Raw genomic sequence first — 21,866 nt, 5'->3', positions numbered from 1 at the left:
ATAGATTTCTCATTCACCTTTTTTTGAAGGTTTAGAAACCATTAGCTTTGTTTGCGGAGGGATTATGTCATATGCCTCTTCTTTATGTGAATTCCCACAAGTGATAATAGATTTCGAGCGCTAGGGCCTACATGGCAGCAATGAGCAACCTTCAAAACTTTGATCGGAAGTTTTGATCGGAGGACTCGAAGTGTATTCAATTGTGCCACGTTGCATTGAGCACTCAAAAGTTATCCGTATGGAACTCCCACTTGGAACATGAGCGCTTATAGTATATATGCATCATTTATGCCATGTGTTGAAGTCTAAAAAGCATTCCTACAAAGAAAGGGTGATTTCTATCAGTTGCCCATGATGTCATTGTTTGAGTGAACCCAAAATACGTATCCATTTCGTGCACAGGGGAACATAATATAATCGTTTTTTCAATAACAAAAATTATGGTTTTATCTCTTAATTATGGCTGGTTCACTCTCTTATCCACCCTAGTCACTTCAACCCCTACATCTTTGAACCCTTGCTTTACCCTTGGATCTAGTGACACGGTTTTACTCGACCTACTCCTGATCACTTCAACCCCTACATCTTGACCCTTACTTCACCGTGCAACAGACCTTTACGCTTCCACATGAGCAATCAAAAGGCCTCATACAACTATTTCAAGGCTTATGGACCAAACATTTAACAGATGGTAAAACCTTTTCTTTTAGTTTTTAAAGAATTTCTCTTCTTCTCCTATCCCCCCCCTCGATCGGCCATCTATTATGCCTACTTATCTTCACCATCATAAAGTAGCACAGAGCGTCAAGTTCCCTAAGCATTTTCCATAAGCGTTACATGTGCCAAAACTTGAAATGTAATGTGCACAATGCAACAAAGTTCTCCCATGAATTCACATTAATCAATTGGTGATTCTCCATATGTTAATTTACATGTAATATGTTGGATGTATTTTCATAGAACGTTTGGCAAAAATGTAACTTAAGAATGCTTGAAGGTTTGTGTGTATCGAGAAGTTGGAGAGAGCATCAACTTATTGCTATCGAAGTCAACGAAAAGAATGATCCCACACCAAATGAGATTTTTCATTCCAAGATGAGGAGTGAGATTCTTCTTTCCAAGGTTCGGAAGTTTTTTGAGACGGTAATCATCTCTGGTTGAAAAAAAGTTTTCAAAAAACACAAAAGCATAAAAACTGTTTACACATTTAAGTTGGCTTGCCTTTGATTTAAAGAATGAGTAGCCAAACAAGATCTTATATACTTAATTTGGCCTACTTTGCAAGTCATCTTAAATACATAAATGAAAGGTAAGAGAGAGTGTGTGTGTGTGTGTGTGTGTGTGTGTGTGTGTGTGTGTGTGTGTGTGTGTGTGTGTGTGTGTGTGTGTGTGTGTGAGAGAGAGAGAGAGAGAGGGAGAGAGAGAATCCTGAATTTTTCCCTCTTGAACAAGTCTTGAGTTTGACGCTCGTCCATAGACCTTAAGGTCTATGGAAATTGGAACAACTCTTCTATCACCCAAGTGTGGTAGATTTGTTATGCCAATTGCCTCTTCAATAACAAGTTTTGAACACAAGACTTGTCGGATACATCTTTGGGGTCACTTGGGATTGTTCCTCAAAAAAAAAAAAAACCCACACAAAAGCAATGGTGTTCAATAAAATAACGAGGCATAAAACCATACGCCCACAGCATGTGATCAGGACAAATCAGCTAAAAGGACAGCCATCGGAGGCGAGGCTTAAACTAAAGGAGTGATACAAAATTAGGAAAGCCAAGGAGAAGGCTCTCCCAGACACAGATACTAGAAAATTGATGCCCCTAGGGACAAATGACTTTAGCAGATGATGGATAAGAGCACATAAAAGACATCTGCAATGAGTTTCCATTTCCACTGGAAGGATCAAGAATTTGTTCTAATTATCAAATTTTTAACAGCACAGCTTTTTCTTTGGCAACAACACGTGCGCGCACGCACGCACACGGATAAACCATGAGCATCACATGCACAAAAACATCATTGTGTAAGTGTGCAAAAACATATTGTCCTGCTTTCCAATTACCTGCGGCTAACGAAAACCCCGAAGAAGAAACTAATAGCCCTACAAGTCAGACATTAATAACAAGAATTGAAGGTGCAAAGTTTCTTGGCACAGCTGCGACGACGATGACAGGAAATTGCCCGATATAAAACACAACTTTTGGTCAATGGCCGGCTACTCAGGACGGTGCCCATATGAGAGAGGTTCAACCATAACTAAGACATGAGAGACGTTCAACCATTAAGACATCAGCATATTCATCTCTCAACCACATCAGCATATTCAAGCCCAATCCTAACTATCAGTACAGCTTCACTCCCATAAAATAAACAAGCCAGCATACACCTTTGAAAGCTCTGCTGACAATTGAAAGGAAACTTTTCACATGTTCACTATGCTGCAATATTTGATGTGCAAAAGCAAAGTTGCTTAAGAGTGAGTAGCGACTACTAAGTTTATTCACGAACTTTTGATGACCAAGCGCCTATCAGAGGAAATAAATTGGAACCCCCATGAGACTACTGAATTAACCTTAAATTGATTGCAACATTAGAACAGAAATCTCCCATCTTCTCTCTCATTGCCCGGAGAGCTTCCAGCTTTGTTGTGAACCCAACGGCCACATGAAGAGAAATTGGCCGCCTTACATTCCGATTCTGATTCTCATTGGGAGTCCTGAAATAACGACGGTTTCTTATGCCTTCTTGCCACTTAAACCATATGCATGCACAGATGTATCTTTATCTTACACTCTTATGAAGCGGATATAGCTTGGATCAAAATTGTATCCACTAAAAAAACGCTCAACATCTTCATAATCCGTGTTTATACTCGCATTGTACATGAGAAGCTGTCAACACAATTTCCACATTTTCATCCATCGTGAATGTGACTGATTGGAATTGAGCACGAACAATGATCAAATTGTGCAAAATCATTTCAAATACAATTTCAAGAAATAATTTTTTAAAGTAATACATTAATAGGTGGTATTTATACGTATTGATGCATATTAAATTATAACATACCTTGAAAATACAAAATTAATTTTCTAATAGCAGGTGATGTATATTATTCAGAATAGCAATACAATAATACATCATGTATAACATTCGTTAAAAAATGCATACTCATTTATATTTAATGCAGCTGGCAGAGGAAGGGGAAGACGAAGAATACCGTTCTTCCTCGTGGAGAGTCTTTGAGTGCTGCATCAACAACAGTCCACGGCATTGGTTGTGACTGCAGCGAAATAGCATAAGGTGATTCCCATCAAACCCAAAAAAAAAATCAAAAAAAAGGTTGCGAGAAGTAATATATCATGTCATCTGATAGAGCTCAAATAAAACGAGCTTTATAATTTATTAATCATGTTTTAAGTTTCCCTTGAGACTCCCCTATCAGCAGTGAGGTAGCTAGAAAGAACACAAAAAATAACAGGACCAACTCGGCCAATTTAAGGACCTACTAATTCCACTGTTCCACAGGGGCAGCTCTTGCCAAATACTCCATGTATGCAAACAGCATACCTTGATTATCTACGACAATCCCTCAGGCTTATCGACAGATGTCTCTATTATTGGAAAGACCGCCCAGGCAAGAAGCATATCTGGGAGATATTTTTCACTTATATTCCTGCCTTTTGGGTAGGGCTGCTAGATTGAGTTCCCAATTAGGGGAGGCAGTATGACATTCAGAATACTGGCATATTTCATGCTCCAACAACTGAGTTATTATGTCAGAAGTCCTCACCATGCCGGTTAGTATAAGACTCAAAAGCAATACAAGTGGTCCCATGCAGATATAGACACAAGTCGCCCAGCATACAAAGAAGCAGTACATATTCCTGCCCACTCAGCAAGAACATCACTAAATTCTGCTTACCATTTCTGCTCTCAAGATACGATAGCCTAAACGGCCTCTTTCCTGCAGCCGTCTCATGATGCTCTTCTGGGCAGAAGTAGACTCAACATTGAACTGCCTGCAATTTCATTGAGTCTTCAAACAAGATGACAAAATCCCCGTGCAGGAAATGGAATAAAAAACAACAGCTTAAATTGAAAACAACAATTGTACATACAAATCAACAGACCAGTCTGTAGGCCTTAAGAACATATGCCAAGAACTTTCTAGAATGAAAAACCTCGGACTTGCCCTTACGCATAGTCTGGCCTGAAGTGAGGTGTGTAGACAAACTTTACATTCTCTGGTTTCACATTGACCCCCTCCAAATGATGGACTATGTCCTCCTTCAATACATAACGAGGTAGAGGATAGATTTTCAGGACACTTCCTGCAGACGAATTGATGAAGTCAGAAGATCAGCAATAAACACTACAACGACTTCTTCATAAGCAAAACAAGGTCAAACAAAATTGAAGCCAATTTATTGACAATATTCATATACTTAGATGAATCCAGGATAAGCCAGATTCACCTTTTAAAGGAAAATGCTAGGTATAGACCCATGGTAGTCACCCACAAGACAATATAACGATAGCTCCATCATGCATAGTATTGACTAAACATCACGACATCCCCACTAACGTCGTCAGTGCCCAATAGTGGGTGCCGAACTAGGTACTAACATATGCTCCCAAACACAACACACCACATGCACACACACGAGCATACATCAACACAAAGTTCAGCGTACTGAGTTTCTGCCATGACTCCGGAGATCAAGCGCAGACTCAGTCATAATGAAGCCTAGCACTAAAAGAAGCATTAAATCGGAAAAATTAGCACAAAAATGAGATAGTTGATAGGGCCCGCGCACCACAAAAGATAGAAAGAATTAGCATAGTATCAACTGGTCGTACCTCGGACCGAAAATTTCACAATGTGAAGTCTGCATGTCCGCTATACGACTGAAAAATATACCTAGATGAATCTAGGATAAGCCCAGATTCACCCTTAAAGGACCTTTAAGTGCAAGGTATAGACCATAGTAGTCTCGTACGGTCCCGTACGTTTTGTACGCGTACGATGATGTGCGGTACTAAACGAACTAAAAAAAATTATGATGTACGATGACGTTATGTACGTTCAAATTTAAAAAAACAAATAATTCTCAAGTCTAAGGGCCTAAGGCTTAGGCCTTAATACTTACTTATAGAGACTTGACATTTGTATAGATTACAAGTTAGTAGTTACAATACTACATAGTACATAGTACAATGTAAAGAGTCAAGACTCAAAGACTAAAGAGAATGAGCATTACATAAACCAAAATGATCATTGAAATTTGATAAGTAGAGACCAAGTGGCAAGGGCTACAAAGTACTCAAAAAGTGGCAAGGGATACAAAAAAGTGGGGGGACCAAGTGGCAAGGGCTACAAAGTACTCAAAAAGTGACACACCATAATAGAGAGAGTCGGAGAGACTAAATAGTAAAGTCACTAGTCACTAGTGCTCTCATCATCTTCCTCTTCTGAGCCTTGCTCATCAACATCATCCTCTTCCTCACAAGAGTCGAAGGATGACGGCTCATAATCTCCATCACTAATGAGGTTGCCTTCATCATCATACTCTGGCTCTCGAGGCTCTCTATCCTCCATAGTGATGGCCGCCGCACAAGAGCCGCTTCCGGAGCCTCGCCGCACATAGGTCCTAGGAGCCTCCGTGGGTGTTGTTGATGCTTTGCCTCTACCTCTTGTAGCCCTGGCATCTCTGTCTCTTGTAGCCGATGTAACTCCATGGATGACGACCTTCTTGCGTGATCGTGTGCGAGAAACCCGGCGATCAATCTCCTCAAGCTCCAAGTAGAGCTCACGAAAAATCATTTGCTCCTCAGGGGCTTGCTCTTTATTGACACTCTTTAGAGTGTCAATGGTAAGTGTGAGCTCATCCACGTTGACCTATTTGACATTTACAACATTGGACAATGAAAACATAATTAGTATATTCAAACTAATTAAAGACTAGACTCTAGAGTATAGAAAATGGAGTGAGTAGTGATTATAATTTATAATTTATACCTGTCGAGCCATAGGCATCTCATGCATAGAGCGCAACATGCGTAAATTGGAGCGACAATAGATAAGTCGCTCTAATTGCTTCGTTGAGAGCTTGTTTCGGATTTTGGTGTGGATGAGGGAGTATGCGGACCAATTACGCTCACATGCTCCCGATGAGCAATCCTAAAACACATCAAGAGAGGCATAAGCTATAAGAGACAATAGTTGAAGAGATTAAGCATAAAATGTAAAAGGTTGAGGCTTGTTGCTTACTTGGCCAAGAACCCTCAAAGCAAGTCGTTTGAGAGTAGGCAATTGATAGCCATAGCTCTCCCACCAAAATAAAGGCTTCACCAAGGATTGCCGCTTCCAACACAAGTTGGAAGTAAATGCGGTGCCTCGTTGGTCGCTATAGTTGATTACCTCTTGGAGAAATGCTCCAATGTCCTCTTCTTTTAGCACCTTAAAGAGGTAATTGTTGCGCTCCTCAATAAGCTCTTGATTTGCAAAGAGTTCGGGCTTCTTGTAAGCCGGATGCAAGAGAGCCGCAAAGTAATGGATAGGTCTCTTCATCCAATCCCACCGCTTTGTGATTAGGAGGAGAATGTCGTCTCCCTTGGGAGAGTCCTCGAGGTAATCACTACAAGAAGAGAGAGGAAATGTACTAAGTAGAGAAACAAGCATGTAGAATTTAAATATATAGAGAATGACATATGTAATAATAAATATGTAGTTATACCGTGTTCCATCGGGAGCCCCATCTAGGATTGTAGACTTCTCAATCTCCTTGTAAGCTTCCTCCATGAAGTGCCATAGAAGCCCAATAGTTGCCCCTTCCATGTCGGTCATGCGGAGAGCCTTGTACAAGGGCAAGATCGCAACGACAAGACCCTTAATTTCTTGCCAAAACTCCTCCCGCAAGCAAAGCCGTTGGATGGCTTTTGCATCTTGTTGGGAAGCGGCGGACTCTCCATTCATCCACTCCTTAAACTCATCGGAGACCATGGTCTTTTGTATTTTGTTTTGCACATCATAGAGCCGCTCTAAAAGTAGCCACATGGCGGCAAAGCGAGTGGCCGATGGCTTCTTCAACTCAAGGTCGGAGTAGGTGCGGTAAATGGCAAGCACCCTCACTTTGCCATTGATGAAATTGATGATGGAGAGTGCTTGGTTGAGGATATCTTTCACCCAACCTAGCTCCCCTATGTCTTCAAAGAGAAGGTCAAGGCAATGAGAGGCACATGGAGTCCATACTATGGATGGAAATTCCTTCTCTAGCCTCTTACTCATTGCCTTGCAATTTGAAGCATTGTCGGTAATCACTTGCACGACATGCTCCGCACCAACCTACACAAGAGGCATTTGTGACAAGAAGAGTTAAAACTTAAAAATTAAAACATAGGACTCATTGGCAATTGCTCAAGACATAAAGGCTCGATTTACGGTTTTACCTCAAGAATGGCTTGGCGAATGTGCTTCCAAATGAATGCCCCGGTCACTTTCTTCCCTCTCGAACCCGCATCCACCGCCCGTAAGAAGTACGTGCCAAGAGGACAAGAAACAAGAATGTTGATGATGCCCCTCTTCTTGCGGTCGCTCCATCCGTCGGAGAGGATAGAGCATCCATACTTTGCCCAACCCGCACGTACGGGCTCAAGTGACTTGTCAATCCTTGCCCTCTCTTCATCAAGCTTCTTTGTTCTCATGTCATGGTATGACACACCCGTCCACCCTTCGCATGGACCAACCGCCGCAATTGCTATGATCATCCTCTTCCATCGCTCCAACCGAAGAATGTTGAAGGAGAGATTGCATTCAATCACCGTGCGGGCAATCTCTATTTCCGCGATTCTTTGTCTCTCCTTGAGGAAAGACAAGGGGCCGGAGCATCCACCCACCGATTTCGCAAGAGAAGTTTGCTTTGCCGTCTTCGGAGGCCGGCCACCATCACTTGAAGACCCCTTGGACTTCTTGGAGGAGGCACTACCATCACATGAGGCCGCGGTGGCACCGGTAGCCATGGACATAGTTGGAGAGGCCTCTTCCTCCGAATCGGAGCTATCAACATCCGGCGACACGAACTCATCCGAGGTGACTCTACCCTTGCGTGTCTTCAATGGAAGATACTTTCTCTTGCATTCCGCAAGGATATCTTCGGGGATATTAGGACATGGCCCCGCTTGTCCTCCTATCTTTGTCAAGTGGATGATGAGACGGGTGACGGAAGAGGTCATAGCTTTTGGGCAATATTTGCACCACCACTTGCAAGAGTTTTGCTTGCCCCCCACCCGCTCAAAATATCGGCAATGCTTCTCAAAGGCTTCATGAAGAGGAGGCGGCATTATGTAGTATGTAGCTAGTAGCTACTAGTATGATGTACGATGTATCAATAGATTAGAGAGAGAGAGAGAGAGAGAGAGAGAGAGAGAGAGAGAGACCCAAGGAAGCTTGAAGGAGAGACCCGTCACGGTGTCACCCAAGGGACCTTGAAGGAGAGAGATGGTAGACCCAATGGAGACCCGAGAGCTTGAGAGCTTGAAGCTTCAATGGAAGCACATGGAGATGAGAGGGTAGAGCATTGAGAGGCTTAGGGCTAAAGCTTGTAGCTTGTAGTTGTAGGTTGTGTTGGATAACAAAGGGGAAGGGTTGCTTAAATAGGAGAGGAAGAGCATGTGAGGCTTGACATTTGAGCAATGGGCATTGGCCCTTGGGCAATAAGCATGGCAATGTGCCAATGGCCCATGGGCAATAAGCATGGCATTTGGCTTCAAAACTGCCCGCAAACGGCTCCAAAAGGCCTATAAACTAGACGTTGCAAAACGGTCAAAATGCTGCCAACGGTCATAAACTGCCGAAAAAAACAGGCCGGACGGAACGAACGGAATGCACGGGACGGGACGGGTCCGGCCGGACGGAACGAGAGGTTCCGTTCGACGTACGAAAACTACCCTGGTATAGACCCATGGTAGTCACCCACAGACAATATAACCATCAGCTTTATCATGCATAGTGATGACTAAATACCACGACATCCCCACTAACGTCGTCATTCACAATATTCATTTATCCATGCCATCCAAGCCCATTTTCAGAATATAGAATTTAGTTAATTAACATATCCATAAATCAAGGCCCATTGTGCAAAATTAATTGCAAATTCTGTAGTGTCCTAGTTAATATACCCTTGTAAAAGCATACATCGAGATCTAGTCGATTGTCACAATATCTACACAACGTATCTCGACCCACACTGAGGTTCCAGCCTCTGAGATCACCCTGATCACAGACATAGCGCAAGGAGTGATGATCCGTCCATGCAACAAACGTAGAGCCATACAAGTAGTGTCGCCATTTCCTCAAGGCGTGGACTACAGCGTAAAGCTCCTTCTCATACGTTGGATAACGCATCTCAGTGTCAGAAAGTTTCTTACTTTCAAACGCAACAGGATGTCCATCCTGGTTAAATGCCACACCAATGGCATAATCACTAGCATCCGTTTCAACCACAAACGGTTTGCTAGGATCCACAATGTGCAATATTGGCGCAGTAGTCACCAAGTGCTTTAGTGTCTGAAAGCTCTAATAGAGACGCTCATTCCAGACAACAGGGGGGTTACCTTTACGGTGAGGACCCGAAGTCTTCGGCCCTTTCACCCCTCCTTTTAAAAGTTGCGTAAGCGGAGCAGCAACTTTAGAGTAATCCTTGATAAATTTGAATCTTTTGTTGTGGATCATCAGCTTTGAGAATCCTGTAAAGCCTAAAAAGGACTTTACTTGGCGCACATTCCTCAAAATGGGCCAACGTCGCACGTTATCTAACTTTTCAAGGTCAATGCGAATTCCATCGCGAGTAATGATGTGACCCAAATACAAAAGCTCTTTCTTGAAGAATTCGCACTTAGAGGCCTTAGCATAAAGCTTCTCGGTTCTCAGTACTTCGAGAACAGCGCGTATATGAGCTATGTGCTCAGACAAACTTCGACTGTAGATCAAGATATCATTGAGAAATACAACAACGAAGCTGCCTAAAAATGGTCTCAACAGATCATTCATCATCTGCTGAAACGTGGCTGGAGCATTGGTCAAACCAAAAGGCAAGACCAGAAACTCATACTGACCATAACGCGTATCGAAACCTGTCCTTGGGAATATCTTCCAGTTTGATCCCTATTTAATGATAGCCTGATCGCAGGTCTATCTTTGTAAAATACAACGCTCCATGGAGCCGATCTATCAGATCGTCTATACGTGGGAGCGGATACTTGTTCTTAATAGTGAGATTATTCAACCCTTTGTAATCCACGCAGAAGCGCATAGTGTTATCCTTCTTTCGAGAAAGTAACACTGGCGCTTCCAACGAAGATTTACTTGGCCGAATAAAACCTCTGTCGAGATAATCTTTCACCTGCCGCTGAATCTCGTCCTCCTCAGTTTTACTAAACCGATAGAGTTGCTTTGAGAAGGACTGACTAGAAGCCACCAACTCAATGCCATGATCTACTCCTCTCGAAGGCAGCAAGCCAGGAGGTAGATCGTCAGGAAAACATCCTTGAAATCAGTCATGATTTCTTGGATAAAGTTGGATTCGTCGGAATCCCCAAGTTCAACAGAAGAACATGGAACATTTTTACGAAATTCAGTGACAGAAGTACCAAGCACTAATGAATCAAACCAAGCAAATGGTAGACATTGATAAAAGTCGACATCAGAAAACTTTGTATCTTGATACATTTCCAAAGCAGTAACAACTAGTATTCCAAAACCATTATTTACAAAAATCTGATTACAAAGCAACACAGATACATGAGGCATGTCCTGCTTAACAAAAAGTGATGTACATAGTCTCTATACAATGAGTCTTGTTTATCATAAAACCATGGAATTCCTAAAATGACATCTGCTCTGTCCAGGCGCATGATATGGAAATCCATAAATCTGATTACAAAGCAACACAGATACATGAGGCATGTCCTGCTTAACAAAAACAAGAGAGTGATGTACGTAGTCTATATACAATGAGTCTTGTTTATCATAAAACCATGGAATTCCTAAAATGACATCTGCTCTGTCCAGGCGCATGATGTGGAAATCCACGTTCTCTTTGCAATCAGCTAGCTCGAGCGATAAATCTGGAACCATCCGATTCCATACATCCGTATCCTCGCCACGAGCCATCTTCACGCGATACTCATGGTCACTATCCCGCGTCGGCAGGCTCAGTTTCTGCACCAATTTTGTATCCACAAAATTGTGTGATCTTCCATTATCAAGCAGTACGAACACGTCGTGACCATTGATCTTCCCAGGGAAACAGAGAAGATCGTGCTTATTAAACACTTTGGTGCTAAAAGTACAATTTGTGCATGAACTGTGCGCTAAATGATGGATTTCAACTTGAATGACATGAGAGTTACCTGAGATCTCGTGAATTTGAATCGAATGACTACCTTGCGGTTTCTTTGTCTTCTTCTTGGGGCAATCCTTGATTTGGTGACATGTCTGGCCACATCCGAAGCAAGCCCCCTTCTTCAACTAAAGCATTTTTTTCTTTCTTCTTTTCCTGAGAAGATCTCAGCAATGATTTGGATTTTTGCTGGAATCGGGGTCGCTTCCTCGAAGCACCCTCACCGGCTTGATGGTCTGAAGTTCTTTTCTTCTCACAGTTCGCTCCATTTATCAAATGGAACGTCTTGGCCTTTGCCACTGCATCCTTGACGTTAGTCGGGGCTTTGTCCTTGATTAAGGCCCAACAGTAATCTTCATGTAATCCCAGTAGGTACATGTGCACAACGTGCATAGAAGCCATGTTACAGAAGGTGAGCGCTTCTTTGAAAGCCGTTGTATACTTATCAATAGACAGAGCTTTCATCGAAAGACTCTGCAGTTTGGCATAAGCTTACAAAGGATCCATTTAGGCGAAATCCCTCTTGAATTTCACATAGAAGTCAGCCCACGTCGTAGGCTTCTCTGTCATGTCGCGCCACCAGGTAAGCGCCTCATTGCGCAGATAGAGACGAATCGTCTGAATCCTCTGTTCATCATGCTCCCCATGAAGGTCAAAATACGTGGTCCATTGATGCAGCCAGTTATTTACAGCCAATTCCATACATTCTTTCTCCTCTCTTGAGAAATTTGTAGTATTGTACGGAATTGTGGCAGTTGGACCACCCTGTGAACGCCCAAAAGCAGCAATCTACGTTCGCAATTGCTGGAGATGGGTTTCGCTCTCGGAAATTCGCACAGTCGTCGATTGAGCCGTATTTTCCAAAGCGGTAAGTCACGAACTAAGCCCTTGCACGACCCCTTCGAGAGAGGCCAAGCGAATGTTCGTCTGAACGTTCGCGTTTTCCAGTGCGGCAACACGCTGGTCGAAGCTCTAGAAGGCACTTGTAATCCATGTGTATAGAGCATGCGTGAACAGAATTTGAACATTACCTGGCACGTCGTCACGCTGCACATCCGAGCTGGAGGAATCCATGGCAAAGTGCGTGAAAAACTAGAAGTTTCACGAGAAACTGGGCCTTTTCAGCACTTTTCGATCACGAAAAGTTGAGCTCCGAAGAACGCTACGCATCGGTGTACGCATCCGGAGCCAAGCAAGTGGCGGCGGGAGCGCGGGAGTGCGAGCAGGTGAGAGAGAGGAGCAGCGGGAGAGGCAGAGGACCGAAAACTGAATTTTGCTGTAAAAACTCACTCTCTATAAGTGGTTTTTTTTAATAGCCTACAGGTTTCATACTTACCTTTAAACAATTTAAGGTGCCACACATAAAAGGGCCTAGCCACTTTAAAAAAACAATACTCAATGAGTCAAGGCACTTAGCGTAAAAAAAGAATCCAACGCTAGGCAGATACAGCGGAAAAAAAAAGAAACTCAGCCATAAGCTGCCGCATGGAGAGAAAGGGAGTAGCAGACCACGCGTGCCTACTCGTGCCCAACACGCAAAAGATGTGCCAATTCGGAGCCAGTATGGAGGAGCAACACATCCTCTCACTCGCTCTCCCCTGTACCTCCTCTGCAGGCTCAAACTGTGCAAGCAGAAGAAAGAGGTAAATCTCTCTCTCTCTCTCTCTCTCTCTCTCTCTCTCTCTCTCTCTCTCTCTCTCTCTCAAAGTTTACAGAGATTGACCAACGATCTCTCTCTTTTTTCCCTCTGTAAAGTCTGGTTCTAATACAAAAACCAGTGGAAGCATTAACAGAGTACTCAAAATGAATAATTTGCAACTGAAATCAGCAAATATATAAGTGAAAGCCTGATTTTCATCACAAAATCAGTAAAACTGAGCAATGTATCACCTGCATCAAGCTCATGAGAAGGAAATGATCCATTGAGTAATTATTTCATCAAAAATTGCATGAAATATCCAACTCGAACTAGTCTATAGGTGTGCACACGGTCCATTATGTTGCTACATTGGCTTTATCTAACAGAAAAATAATTCTAAACAAATTATTGGATTTATAAGTGAGAGGGTTTTCTCGCTTGGAACACAAAGAAAAAATAATATACCTTCATAAGTTCAGAATAGTCTGAACTCACGAATTATAAGAGGGAATAAAGCACTCATAAAACTATAAAAGCAAGGGACACACGAAAAGAAAAGAAAAACAAAAACAAACAAACTAACTAACTAAATCACTTTGATTGCTTCGAAACAAAACTAGATAAATTATTAACTTAAAAATGTTTTCAGAAAAGGCATGCGTAAAATAAGTTGACGCAACTTACTTGGCTTAAAACAAGTACTCAACTTTAAGCAAAAAAAGGATAAGACATCTTAAAAACTTAATCCTAGAAATCAAACTTCACACAACAACCTATAACCGAACACATTCTTAAGTCCTCAGGTAAGCTAAATATGAAATCGAAAAATGAATACTACTACAAACCTACGAAGAGCAAAGAACCAAACTTCACAATATGTGATCTCAACTTCACTGCTTGTCCAAACAGGAAGAATAAGATTATCACATTTATCATGCATAGCTTGGACAACAGCTATGACATCCCTACTCACGTCGTCAGTGCCCAAGAGTAGGTGCAGGTTTATATAGAGGTCATTCATGCTTTGAACGTACTCTACAAAACCAACGAGCTGAGTTTCTATCACCCTTCGGAGGTGATGGGCATACTCGGCCATGATAAAGGCTAGCAATTGTCAAGCTATAGTGAAAATACTAGAAGCGCTAAAGATCAAAACAACAACATAAGGTGTTATTAAGTCAAAAAATAAGTGGGCTTTTTAGCTCCCCACTTCTATTGAATTTACTACTGATTATCTTGAACATTCCAAAGGAAGAAACACTGAAAATAAACTTACTACGATGCAAAAATGAACGAACTTTTTTCATGATTCTTTTGAATGAGTATCCTTTTTCAACTAGTAAAGAAATAAGATGACAAGATTGAACAACAAAAGTAGATTTACTAGAACAAAGACGAGAAAATCTAAATAGTTGAGAGCAAATGACACCGTACTTGGCTAAAAGAGAAATGTTGAATTATTGGAATTTTAAGTTAAAGGGTTTTTCTCACTGGAGACATTTGAGTACAGAGTGTTCCTCGTGCGTCATTCAAAGTAATGATGGGAGCACTGAACTGGAATATCTTCAGGAACGGGTACTTCTGATGTGTCACATCGGATGGGTGACACGGAGCATCGGGAAATATCCGACCATCCGAGAATGGGCATCTCTGATGCGACATAGAATGGGTGACATAGAGCATCGTGAAGAAGATTGCACCGTGAGTTTGGTAGGAAAGGACTAGGTGATGGGTGTTCCTGATGCGTCACAAGGTGGGTGACAGGTGCATCGGAAAGGGGATATCCATAGTCAAGAGGAAATTCCGAACTGTGTTAGAATTGTGCACAAGAAAAAGCAAGCACTTGAATGAAGATGGGCTTAGAGGAAACTTTGAGGAAAAACAGATGCTTTTTGAGAAAGCAGGATCGCTTTTCGGGAAAGCAAATGCTTTCCCACAAGGAAGTCTATGTCTGCATTGCAACTATGCATGTGATTGCATCCAGGGACGCCTGGGAAGTGTTGTGAAAGCATTGTTTTTAACTTATAAGGTTTTATTGAGTTTTTGGACAGATTCATACCATTTTTAAAGGAGACCGGCCGCCCACTTAATAAGTGGGCAGCCTATGATTAAATAAAGCAGTTTAAACCAACCAACGATTTTTCTCTCTTTTTCTGGCAGAACAGAGCAACAACAAAAAAAAACGAAAAAACGGCCGCGATCTCGACGCGAGCAGCCAATGCTCTGTTATCTTTGCCGTGGCCAGGGAGCTACAAAAGCATCACATGCCCTCACTCAGAGGAGGAGATCAGTTCTTGTAAGAAGAAGATGCTCTTGCAAATTTCATCCGCAAAGAAGATGTTGCCGGTGATGCCCATGGCTGCCCCAAGTGTACCAGATGTCGCCAAGACCCACTGCGTGAGTTCTCTCGCGAAGAAGTGCCTACGGAGCGTGTTTCCATCGCGACAAGTTGCTGTTTTTCTCTGTTTTCAGTCCATAAATGTCGTAGACGGGGCTGATTTACGAGAAGGAACCCGAGAACACACCTCTTTTGTGTGTAGGATTGGAAGAGAGGATTTTCTTTGTTGTGATCTCTTCCGGGGAATTGCTTCTCCAGAACCGAGTTGCGTTTCGAGCGTCGAGACTTTGAAGGTAACTATTTTCATGTTATGATCTCTAAGTATTTGTTTGCAGCTGTACTTCCTCTTAGTGAGGGAGTAGGAGCAGAGGAAGGCATGAGCCTCTGCAGGAGAAAAGCACTCTGAGGAACTAGAGCCAACGTAACCGCGAAACGTTTCAGACCCGAAACGTTTCACCCCGAAACGGGGACGTTTCACCCCAAACGTTTCACCCAAGAGAGGAGCCTCGGTGAAACGTATGACTGAAACGCCAATTTTGGGTGTATATAGTATTATATATATATATATATATATATATATATAAAAATAGGTGTGCGCATGTTAAAAACCCCTTATAATTTTAGGCGTTTCAGCAGAGGCTTTTCACCTGTATGCTGAAACGTTTCAGGCGTTTCAGGCATTTCACCATGGCCGAAACGCGTTTCGCCGTTTCGCTGACTAGAGTAAATCAACCCAAGGGTTTCGTACCCAAGTTTGGGAAGTAGATCCACGGATCGGAGAGAAGTAGTCTCTCAAAATGTGATCCAAAAGTTGGGATTCCCAAGTAAGGACTTCGTGTCCGGGAAATCAGAGTTGTTTTGCGGAAAGAGGACTCTGGAAACAGAGTTGGAAAAGAGAGTTGCAGGGATGTTATGCCCCAAGTCTGGAAGGTGAGATCCAGAGGTGAGAACCTTAGTTCTCGAGGATTTGGAATAAAGAACGGAAGTTCCTTGGAATAGGGTCTTACCCTAGGAATAGGAAGCCGATGCTTCCGGGAACCATCAAGTCTTATTCTAGAACGAACGTAGTAATACGTTCGCTTCAAGTGCTTGTATAGACTTCTCCTCAGTAATAAAGATACTATTACCGGGGGGAGGGGGGACCAGCCCATCTTCTGGTCCCCAGTACTGTGTCGATCTTCTCTCTCTCTATCTCTCTCTCTATCTATTTCTCTCTATATCCTCTGGCTTCAATATTAAGTGATAAATTCTATTTATCAGAGTATATTCTATATTGCGATGCGCTCCCGTTTGTGACACATTCTGTAGCCAAGCCGGCTCTAATACCATGAAACGAACACAAGGAGTGGATCTCCCGGCTATACTAACCGCCTACAGACACGCGTCGGACGAACCACCCAACCATAGCCACCATCGGGCAGCTCCCCCATGCTGGAGCCAGCGTCCGAGGACGTAGGCGTGCACCTGTAAGACCGAGCGTCCCATACCACCCGGCCTCACCTCCTCGAGGTGCTAGCCTCGCGGGCTAACCACTGGCACTCTAACAATGGGGGTCGATAATTGCAAATGAGGCCTTGGCCTCCCTTTTATAATAATGGCCGACCACACTGATCGTGTTCACACTACTGCCGCCTGGACACTGGACGCCCATCCCAACGGCGTCTGGGCTAGATCCCCTCTCCTAAGAGAGGGACATAACAATATCCAAGTCAAAGAAGCTCTAGCAGAAGAGGGAGGAAGAGCAGGACGAAGAGGCTCAATAGGGAAGGCATCGTCCACCAAAGTAGACAAGATGACAGGATAAGCAATCCATCCTTGTATAGACCACAATATCTGCAATCTTCCGGGAGAAGAGTCGTCTTGAGGGTATATAAGCTACAATATGATCTGTCTTTCCATGGCAGACACACAATATCGGACAAAAGAGTCGGAGGAGATCTTGGGGGAAGTCAACCTGTGGGAGCACATCCACCACCGGGGTTTGGACAAAAAAATCCAAGAGAGTCTGCAAGTGCAAGTCGTGAAGACACGCAACATAGGAGAACTCCCCTCCTAGGAAGGTAATGGAATGTGGTGAGGTAAAGGACGTTGAGAGGATGCATCGGGAAGAATGACCGGTGTTGTAGAAGTCATAGCCTCGGAATAGACCAGCAAAGCAAGGATCATACGGGAGGTCTTCACCGTGTATGTAGTGCATAGGTACATCCAAACTGCAAGTGGAGGAGCCACAAAACCAAGCAGAAGCAAGGAAGAATCTCTACCATGGAGAGGCAAGGCAAAACAACCACCATGAAGCAGTGTATCGGACGAGACCATGCAGGCATCCAAATGCCAAAGGATACTCACATCTAGGAGTACAAGTCCAAAAGAAGTGTCTGACATACCAAGAGGCACGGCTCTATCGTACAGAGAACCAATGAAGGAGGTGGATAGGGCAATCCCAAATAGAGAGACAACAGTCAAGAGAGAGGGAGGGAGGGTTACTGAGTTAGTAGTAGCAGTGGAAAACACAAGCCACGTCCACATAAGTACCAGTACCAATCCAATCCCTTGCATCTTCCCGAGGGCAAGAGAGCCTTGAGGAGGGAAGATCTGCAATGTCGAGGGAGATCCGTCCATTGTGCCAAAACCTATATCTGAGTCCACGTTGTCGTGTTGTGGCACGTATATAGTGGGAACGGGCATTAAACGATTTATCTTGTGACTTTTGACGCATAAGTATACTTCATATAATACTCATATGCATAAATAAAAGCTTTCTATCATACCTTAGTATTACCTTTGAAGTAATATAAATGTACATTACTATTAGAAAGTACTGCAAGAGAAGTATCAATGATTGTGCCTCTTTTTGTTTGGGAGAAAAGCATTTGTATATTTCTTCTAATATCTCAGCTATACCCTACCGTATATAAATTATTTTCTTCTTTTCACATTTATTTAATAATATAACCTTTCAATAATGCATACCTTCTTGGATACATACAAGAGGGAAGGGCCTACTAGAAGACCTTATGAAAAGGAAGATCCAAAGCTTCTTAGACCATCCCAATTTGAAAATCCCAACCTAAGGACGTGGAGAAAAGACCAAATCCAGGTCAAGCTCTTTTAGTAGGCCAATTTTGCCTTTTGAAGCATGTCAATCCGAGTTACAGGTCAAAAGTCACAAGGAAACCAGTGAAAAACCCTCTCACAACTACACTGCAAGAAGAGATGGTAAACAGGCGAATCAAGTGAAAAGAGGTAATCTTAGTCTTTTTCCATAAAATAAGATATTTGGAGGATAAAAGACACAAGCATGTGAATGTGACACCTCAAAGATGCCTTGAAGGACAAGACACACAAGTTGGGACCCCTTGCTGCAGCCACAAAGAAGTTGCCTAGGTAGGGCCTACATACATCATGCACCCACATGGAGCCTCAACGACCAAAAATACTGAATTTCATGATATTTTGAGTCCTAATATTGCCCATTTTAAGAAATATCCAAAGAACATTTGATTTAGGATAACTCTTTAGCCTAATCAAGTGATTATGTAAAACATGGCTCCCTCACCTATAAAAAGGGCAACCTTCTCTTCATCGAGGTAAGTTATGAGTGAGTAAGAATAGCTCAATTCCATTGTGTCACACTCATCTTAGTGCCACACTTTCTCTTGAAGAAAGGCTGAAGTCTTGCCTCAACTTCTCTCTCCATTAAAGTGGTGGCGATTGCTCTCATGTAAGATATATGTTGCTAGTTTTTCTTTCATTTGCATATCTAGTCCAATACTTGTCTTTAACTACTTCTCTATCTCTCATTATTTATCTTTATTACCACCACCACACTTAGATCTATCTCTAATTCTATCTTTACTCCTCCTTTCATCTCTCTTGTTGTGTCCTAATTGTTTCATTGGAAGGTATTCAAGCAACAATCTTGTCAATGTAACGAGTACAACCTTCTTGCGGGAAACAATTATGAGCACAAGGTTAGTAACCATATCTTCATCTTCCACAAGCATCTCTCTCTCTTAAGGTTTTCATTCTCTTCCACAAACTCTAGAATCTCCTTGCTACAGGTACTTCTCTCCCCGCAATATCCTTATTGCCTAAGGGCAACAATAGGGCTTGGAAGAGAAACTCTCTTTTTTTTCTCCTTTCACTTCTTTCGCACCTTTATCTTTGAACATACTAAGTATATCATTGATGAATAACCATAATCCACATAGAGGGAATTTCTTTCAATTCCATTCAGTGCAATCTATTAGGGTCAACATTTGGATTAGTCGAAAGATTCACTTTCAGCAACGCATAGTGTTTCTATTTGGTCCTGAAAGGCTCAACGAAATACTTCTCTCACCAGATCCCATCATACTACCTATTATTGATTATGACTTCTCTTTTGATGTGAATGTGGTTATTTTATTATGAATCAAGAGGATTTGTACTCACAACTAATCCCAATCGCTAGACAAAACATATACATTATAGTAAGCACAAAGCTACAGTTCCAAAGAGCAATCCGCGGCTTATTTGGACAACAAAGATTAAATATCATTAACTCATCCATTAACCCTTTTATCTTACCCATGATACGATATGATCGTAATCTCGATGTTTTCATTTTTGTTTTGTTCTGACTATCTTTCATGAGATCTCTCCATCACGTGTGTGTTTGTAAGGAAAAGTGAGCGGCTTCTTTGGCTACATTTCTTCTTTAGCTCTAGAAGCTATGTTATCTACATCTTAGCTCTTTTTCATAATCCTTGAGCTTCCTCACAAACTCTCACAACAAAAGGCCCGGTGCCTTCCTGGCAAGACCGCCTACTTCTTGACATATTTTTGGTGAACCCGACGCGAATCTGCAAGGGTGAGAGTTTGTGGGTAACCATGGGTGATCATGCTGAGCAACAGGGTATGCATTTTGACCCAGCAACAATGCAAATGTTTCAAGCATTTGCAATGTTCATGCAACAACAACATGCTACTGAAAGAAGGGACATTTCAGCAACATAGGCGATACCAGCGGTCGTCAACAGAATGGATCAGTTCAAAAGCAAAGATGTAACCAAGTACTTACGCGAGTATGTGAAGGAGATGGAGCTGCATCGCGTGTCAGAAGGTGAGATGATTCAAAGCTTTGAGTTAGTTGTTGCTCCAGAAATTAGGGAGTATGTTAGGGCAATTAAAGATGGGCATGGGAGAAATTGGGAAAAACTCAAAGTAGCTTTAAAGGAGGAATATTTCATGGAGGACTCGGAGAGAGTGACCAAAAGAATATTCTTAGAATGGATAGTCAAGCCAAAGCAAGGACTATCAATAAAAGAGCTACTTAAGGAATTTGAGCGGTGCTATGCACAACTCACTAGGATAGAAAGGGCCACACTAAATGCAGAGACGACAGATCTTTTCTTACAAGCCGCAAGTAAAGAGTTTCAAGAAAATTTGGAGCTTCTTCTTGAAGATAAAGATGCTGAGCAAGGACTAAAGACCGACTGGAATGAAGTTGAAGGTGCTGTCTCGTTGCTTGCCAAACGACAAAGAAAAAGGGACAAGGTGGCAGTAAACACTACAAGTCCTTCAACCTCAAGTTCTGACAAAATGGTAAAGCCTACTTATATAGCTCCTAAGTTTGATGAGTCTATGCTAGATGAACTTGTGAAGGGAATGCGTGACTTAAAGGTGAAGCTTGCAAAGCTTGAAGAAAAAGGCCTACCATCAGGGCCACTTCCTAGGCAAAGACAACAGCCCAAAGAAGGGTTTGTTAATAGATGTATTTGGTGTGATAGTACAGACCATGTAAGAAGGGATTGTGATGATTTTAGTGATGCTTTGTCAAAAGATGTTGTCTTTTTTAAGGATGGTAAAATCCACTTAAGAGAGAGAGGTCTACCCTTGAGAACTAACTTTGGGAAGGGGAGAATGAAAACCTTAGTTGAAGATATTGCAACTAACCGTGCCAGCTCTTCAGTTGAGGCAGCTACTTATGGAGTAAAAATTGAGCATTTTTGTGATGAAGAGGTGATTGACCATCATGGTCAAATTTGGCCAAATGTCATGCAATTAGCTAAAAAGGGAAAGCTTACAAAAGAGATTCTACATGAAGCAGGTGATTGCATACGTCTAGAAACAGGATGGAATGATCCAGTGGACTTATTGTCAGTACATGCCTACATTACAAAATGCCAACAAAATGAGGCAATTGTAGAAGAGAAGCGCAGACATGAGAATGCTGATGAAGGACCATCAAAAAGAGCTTCTAAAAGTGGGAAAAGAAGCGACTCAATGCCTTCTCAAACACCCTTGACACAAGGAGCATCTCCACCTGAAGTACTCATGGAGGAGTCTACAACAGGAAAGAAGAAAGAGCCAACAAAAGGTAAGACAAAAGGCCCAACTTATAAACTACAATCTGATATTGAGGTTGCTACAGATTTAAAGAAAGTCTTGAAGGAAAGGATCTTGAATAGCAAGATTGAGTTTACTCTGGGAGAAGTTCTTG

At 42.3% G+C, this 21,866-nt stretch overlaps 2 protein-coding genes across 2 annotated transcripts in view; both read right to left on the bottom strand.

Moving 5' to 3' along the window:
• Positions 1 to 2,297: 2,297 nt before the first annotated feature.
• The window catches only part of LOC147449596 (Ribosomal protein S24e family protein), a 43,841-nt gene continuing 24,272 nt past the window's right edge, over positions 2,298 to 21,866 (bottom strand). The window contains exons 2-6 of the mRNA XM_086522019.1: positions 4,202 to 4,334; positions 3,926 to 4,022; positions 3,221 to 3,283; positions 2,791 to 2,891; positions 2,298 to 2,716 (exon numbers count right to left, since the gene is read on the bottom strand). Of these exons, the coding sequence (XP_086378145.1) occupies positions 2,560 to 2,716; positions 2,791 to 2,891; positions 3,221 to 3,283; positions 3,926 to 4,022; positions 4,202 to 4,334 (551 nt within the window). The 3' untranslated portion in view covers positions 2,298 to 2,559. The remainder of the gene's footprint in view (positions 2,717 to 2,790; positions 2,892 to 3,220; positions 3,284 to 3,925; positions 4,023 to 4,201; positions 4,335 to 21,866) is intronic.
• On the bottom strand, positions 5,214 to 9,138 carry LOC147449597 (uncharacterized). Its single transcript, XM_086522647.1, has 4 exons — positions 7,501 to 9,138; positions 6,275 to 7,348; positions 6,023 to 6,184; positions 5,214 to 5,902 (listed from the first exon to the last, which is right to left on the bottom strand). The coding sequence occupies exons 1-4, from the start codon at positions 8,341 to 8,343 to the stop codon at positions 5,444 to 5,446; spliced, it is 2,538 nt and encodes an 845-aa protein (XP_086378773.1). The 5' UTR covers positions 8,344 to 9,138; the 3' UTR covers positions 5,214 to 5,443.

The sequence above is a fragment of the Adiantum capillus-veneris genome, chromosome 10, assembly GCF_014529385.1.
Source record: "Adiantum capillus-veneris isolate H3 chromosome 10, ASM1452938v2, whole genome shotgun sequence".
Lineage (NCBI taxonomy): Eukaryota > Viridiplantae > Streptophyta > Polypodiopsida > Polypodiales > Pteridaceae > Adiantum > Adiantum capillus-veneris.
Note: the sequence above shows the minus strand (reverse complement) of the source record. Positions and strands in the feature narration are given on the sequence as shown.